Source organism: Ailuropoda melanoleuca, chromosome 4, assembly GCF_002007445.2.
Source record: "Ailuropoda melanoleuca isolate Jingjing chromosome 4, ASM200744v2, whole genome shotgun sequence".
NCBI lineage: Eukaryota > Metazoa > Chordata > Mammalia > Carnivora > Ursidae > Ailuropoda > Ailuropoda melanoleuca.
In genome coordinates, this window is record NC_048221.1 from 50,212,583 (window position 1) to 50,218,582 (window position 6,000).

The 6,000-nt window shown below is 52.4% G+C and overlaps 1 protein-coding gene across 3 annotated transcripts in view; it reads right to left on the reverse strand.

Moving 5' to 3' along the window:
- ATP2B2 (ATPase plasma membrane Ca2+ transporting 2) overlaps nucleotides 1–6,000 on the reverse strand; it is a 164,966-nt gene that overhangs the window by 107,765 nt on the left and 51,201 nt on the right. For all 3 annotated transcript variants that reach the window (XM_034658772.1, XM_034658771.1, XM_034658770.1), the window contains exon 2: nucleotides 2,686–3,203. In XM_034658772.1, the coding sequence (XP_034514663.1) occupies nucleotides 2,686–2,884 (199 nt within the window). In that variant the 5' untranslated portion in view covers nucleotides 2,885–3,203. The remainder of the gene's footprint in view (nucleotides 1–2,685; nucleotides 3,204–6,000) is intronic.

Here is a 6,000-nt window from a genome sequence, read left to right on the forward strand (position 1 = left end):
CAGAAGGGTCAGATTCCACCCTTTCCAGAGAATGTGACTGCTTCTTCCAGAGTTATGATAACCATAATGAAAACAACAGCAACAAGAGCTGACATTTATTGAGAGTTAGAGACTGGGCACTTGGCCTAATCTCATTCAACGTTCACAATCTATTTACTGATGGGAAATGGAGGTGTTTAGTCTCTGGGCCTGAATCCTAACACATAGCACTATCCATGAGCTAGGCATTGTTCTAAGCCACTCACTGTGTCCATACCACCTTATGAGCCAGTCACTCTTATTGTCCCAATTTACAAATGAGGAAACCGAGGCACAGAGGGGTTGATACGTTGCCCAGAATCCCATAGCTGGTAAATGGTAGGGCTGGGATTTGAACCCAGGTCGTCCAAGTCTGAGGTCTGTAGCATTATGTTCTTCTGCCTCTCCTCAAACCTCTTCCAACTCACCTGCACCCGGGGAGACCCTTCTAGGGACCAACACAGCAGGGGCTCTGGTTAATCTGGTTAATCCTACCGGCTTTCTCCTCCTTCTCAGAGATCTTTCCTCAGAGATCTCATTTGGTCCTCATGAAAAATTAGGAAACCAAGTCCCAGCGAGGTCAAACCAAGGCCCCAAAGCACCCACGGCTGACAGGCAGCTGAGATATATTCAGAGGTGTCATGATTCCTTCCACTGTTAAGATGAGAAAACCGGGTCTCCTTTATTTTCCACATAATGGCTACCTTCTTGCAGTGCCCTGGCATGCTGTGGAATTCCATCTAAAAAATGCTGCTCTATGCCATGCTACATGCTTTTCCTTCTCTTTCCTCCATAGCCAAGTTCAAGTACCTCCTTCTCCAGGAAGCCTTCCCTGACCTTCCCTGCCCACCCACCTCACCTCTCCTCTGAGCTCTGGGGTCCATGCTACACCTGGGCTGGATTATATGCTGCTTTGGCTGCTCAGCAGCTCCCTATGGGCTGGGGACTCAGTGGCCATGTCTCAGGGCTTTACTGGGCACTTATCCACCCTCTGTGTGCCAGGTACCAGACCGGGCACTAGATGTACGAGAGGAGCCGGACAGGATCCCTGCCCTTTGGTGTGCTCATGCTTTTCCAGCAGTATGCAGCGGGGAGCACAGTGAACCAAATGGTGATGGCCCTGCCCAGAGCTGGAGCTTGGCCATGGGCTGCTCAGTTTCCCAGGGTCCAAGAGCCTGTCGGGGGTGGTGGTGCTGGGGAGGTGGGTTTCTCCACACTGTGGTCCATATGCCAGGGTCCATGACCTGGCTTTGAGGGGCTCTGCGAATATGCTGACAGGGTGAGCCACATCTGTAGTATGTGGGTTTTTGTTTTTGTTATTTTTTTTTTTCCTGGGAAAAAGGACCACAGTTTCCAGCAGGTTCTCTGCAGGGTCTGAGACCCAGAGACATTTAAGACTTCCTGACTCAAGAGAATCTCCTGGTCCCATTGAAAAAGACAAAGACTACGGCGGCGACCCTGCCTCCTAGCAGGCTGGGTGTGCCAACCTGATGCGTTGGTGAGCATGGGCCATTCTGCCACAGGCCGATGTTCACAAGAGGCCCAGGAGCATCCAGGCAGAGCTCACTCCCATCTCAGGGAGTGAGCCCATGTGGCCGTTCTCAAGCTCCGAGCTAGAATCATTCAGTCAAGAAGGGATGTTTCCTCTATTCTCACTCTACTCCTTGCCCCAAGCAAAACCAAACACCACCAAGAAAGGAAGTGTTTCTAAACTTCTGCCTAGCTGAGCGCCTAGGTCCTCAAGCAGCCTCTGTAGAAAATGCATTGAAGGCTGGTGCCCAGCAGTGCTCAGGGTATGGGGGCTGGCGTCAGGAGACAGGACAGGAGGGACTTTTGGCCCTGGATTTCTCATCTGTCACATGGGGATAAGAATTCAGATGCTGTCTGCCTCCTGGGTTGTGATCTGTACTTGGGGGAGGGATTGTCATCCGTTTCTTAGAATAATAATGGCTGCCACTTACTGAGCACCTACTGTATGCTCAGGCTTCTAGTAGGCACTATGAGGTAGCCATTGGTTCCATTTTCCACAGGAAGAAACTGAGGCTCAGCAAGCCTCTTTGCACAAAGCTGTAGGACTGGGGGGTGCCAGGGAAGAGCCTCACACCCACACATTTGGGGTTTATGCAGGGAACTCTTCTCCCTAATGGTGAGGGGAAAGTAACTGTGGGGATGGGGACCCAAACTCGACACTCTGGTGCTCAAGCTGGGCTGATTTCTCTTCCTTCTGCCCAATAGCAAATGACCTGGCTTTGGTCCCCTTCAGCAGAGCCCCCAGAAGCTGAAACCCTCTCTCTCCTGAGATGCTAGGTCAGCTCATTTTGGCAGTTACAAGAAAGCCCTACACCCTTTCCCAGGGCAAGACACACACAGGTATCCGTCCCCTTTCCCTAATGGCCCATCTTCCTGCCAGCCCTGTCTTCCAGCAGCTCCATAGCCTATGGCTGCCCCAGAGACCTAGGGAGCCACCATCAGAGTTTGGATTTGGGACAGCTGGACACAACCCAGGCCAGTGACATGGGTTGTGGAGCTAAATTTGAATGCATGGTGGCACTGTTGTGGTCCCATGCTTAAGCCCAGACTAGGGGGTTCCTGGCACCTGGGGAAGGAAGGCCAGGGCCTGGGCTGGATCCCAAATCCAAGCACTGTGTTCAAATCTTCCACACCTACCTTCGACAGGTGACGTTTTGAGGCGCCGGCAGATGGCTTCAGTGTCCCCATAAGTCTCCTTGATCTTGACCACAGCCTCGGTGCCCCGTAGCTCCATGAGGGAGCGGAGCTCCTCCATTGTGCACCCGAACTCGCCCCCATGGCTCGACTCATTTCTTTGGTTTTTGGAGTAAAAATCGCTGTTGGTCATGTCACCCATGTTTGCTCCAGTCCCTGCTCGGGGTGGGCCCGAGAGTCAGCACTGGACAAGAGGATGCTGGGCGATGGCTCCGTGTGGCTGTCCTTAGCACAACCTCACTGGATGACTGTGGCTCCTGGTGGCCGACTTTGGGTCCCAGGGGGAGGGGGCGGCCGAGGTGGGCTGGCGACTGTGGTGGTGAGCTCCAAGGGATGTCCCTGGGCACGGGGCAACGTCCAGGGGCCGGAGGGGCTCAGGGCTGTAGACCCAGGAGTCTCCATTCAGTGGGGCCCATGCTGCTCCCTGGAGCTGGCATCTACATGGTCAGGGGCTGTGGCTCCTGTGGGGGCAAGCACAGAGTAGTGACAAGGGTCAGGCACTGGAGGCTTCATGGGACAGGGGCTCAGGAAGGCCCAGGCCGTATGTGCTTGTACACACACAGACCACCCCAAATAACACCCCTACATATACACATACCCTAACACGGGTGTTTCCTACAATACCCCATAACACACCAGGTCACACTAAAAATCCAAATACATATAAGCCACCCAGGCACTCTACAATATACTATCCCCGAGGCACAGCCTGATGTACCCCCAAAACACACCCTAACCCCTTGTCCACTGTGCTATTTAACACACTGACTTCATGACAGGCATCCTGGTGTACACACACCCTGACACACACGACTTAGGGTGCTCTGTAACACCCAGCCTGCCTACTTTTAGGGCCCACTCCACTGCAATACACACACTAGTACACGAGTCCCACTTCACACACACCCTGGTAGACATCCCCCTTCCCACCATAAACATTATCCCACGTAGCCACACTTCTAGGAATACATCTTCACATTCCCACCCCCTCTCCTCAAAAATACCTGTGCTCACAGTCTTGTTTACATGCACACCAAGCTCTCACAATCTGGAGCACAATCCCACCCCCTAAGTGATAACCCCCAGGCTCCCCAGCTTATCTGCTGTTATACTGTTGTCCCCACTCTAGTTTGACAGGCATGGGAATGGGAGAAAGCCGCCCACCTTCACCCGCAGTCCCCAACAACATTAATCAAGGCTCTGGGCCTGGTCAGAGGAATCAGCTCATGCATATTCACCAGGACATTACTGAGCCCCCCCTCACCCCCTCCTTGGCCCTCAGCATGAGCTGGGGTCCATGGAGCCCTCACCTGGGGGCCCCCACAGTTCAGCACCACAGATAGCGTCTAGGACATCCCTCGGGGAGCCCAGGAGGAGGAGGAGGAGGAGGGAGTACCAGCTTTTCCCTGCCGGCCGGCCCGGCCACCCTTGCAGAAGTGCAGCATCTGTGGGGCTGCCAGGAAAGAATCCAATCCGCCCCGACACCCAACACCAGTGGCCAAGGTCCCCGGCAAGCGTTGGGTGACAAAGGGCCTCTGCTGAGCTTGGCGGGGCCTGGCATGGGGATTGGCCCCACCCAGTAGGCACAGACAGCTGGCCATCCTAGGTCTGGGACAGTAAGGGGGAAGGTGTGGGGGGAGGAAGATGGGATTGAGCCCCTGACTCAGCCCCAACTCCTTCCCCTTGTCCCCTGCCCCATCTCTTTGCTTCACCAGGCTTTCCTCTTGCAAAATAGTGCTGGAGGCATTTTAGAGTCAATTTCATTTTCCTAGTAAGGAACCGGAAGCTCAGAGAGGGAAAGGAACTTGTCCAGAGCCACACAGCTAGACTGGAAAGTGTCCACAGGTGGGCTCGTCTCTGGACTCCCAACCCGGTGCTTTCTCCCCTTCCCCTAGGGGGCGCTCACTCCTTACTCTCCAAAGAGCAGAGGCTGATGGGTGACCAGTGCCTGATGGCAGTGAACAAGACAGGCTCTTGAGTCAGAGCAACCTGGTTCAAATTCAAGTCCTCCCAAATCCTGGCTTTGGGACCCTTGGCAAGCCCCTCCCTTCATTTTTCCAAGGCTTTGTTTCCTTGTCTATAAAATACTAATCGTCCCCCTGTCCCTTTGCTACCTCCCAATTTATTGGGAAATAATTATAAACCATGTTCAAATTCACTGTGTTTCTACCTGGGTTATGGGGCTTCCCAGCCATGGGTCAGGAGAAACCTGTCATGCCTTACAGGAGGGCACCTTTACTCAAGGATGAAGTAGAAGCCTGGCTCTTACACCGGGAGCCACAAGTATCTTACAGAGTGGTCCTGATTCTGCAAGCAGAGGCACAAGACACCAGAGAAAGAGTGTGCTTGAGTTCCCACCCCCAGTCCTGCAGGAGCACACATGGTCCTTGGCCATCTGAGCATGTACCACCTCCAGAACCCGTAAGTTTTGACCCCAACAGTATATCCCTATGAGAAGCAGGTGAGGAAAGGACCAGGGATGCCTGTGTGGAGATGTCATAGAGGTTAACTGCAGGGGCTCTGGAAACTACAGTCTCTGGGTTCAAATTCTAGCCCCTCCACCTCCCAGTAGAATGGGAAGCAACCCAATTTTAGTTTTATCTTATAAAAAAGAGAGGGGGAATAATAGGATCTACCTCACAGGTATTATGAGGCTTAAGTGAGTTATTTCATGTAAAATATTTAGAACCAAACCAAGCATATGGGAAGCACTCAGCAATTATTGTGATTATTACCAATCCATATAAGCACTTTATGAGATGGGTAGTCTGGTTATTCCCATATAACAATATGAGGAAGCTGAGGCCAAGAGAGGTGAGGCAACTTCCCAAGGTCTCATGCCTTGTGAGTGCCAGAGCTGGGATTTGAACTCAGGCAGTCTGGGTCCAGAGTCATACTCTTAATCAGGACACTTTGCTGCCTCCCTTTGTGAATCTCTCTCATGGGGTTCTTACAATACGTAAACGAAGTGCCATATGTGAACGAAAGTGCTTTGCAACCCACAAGGGATTTTCTAAACCCAAGGTGCTGTTTTTGATCTGTCCCCCTGCTACCTGTGGCATGTCTTACGGGCACTGATAATTACATCTCTGGCAGCACGAGCTATGAGAATTGTTAGGAGTAATTGTATTTACGATGACAATAGTAGGCATGAGTTAATGGGCTACTGGCGATTTAAACGATTGCGTTAAGATGAACAATGATCTTCAACAATCTATCTACCCATCTATCCATCCATCCATCCACCCCCCCCCCCCC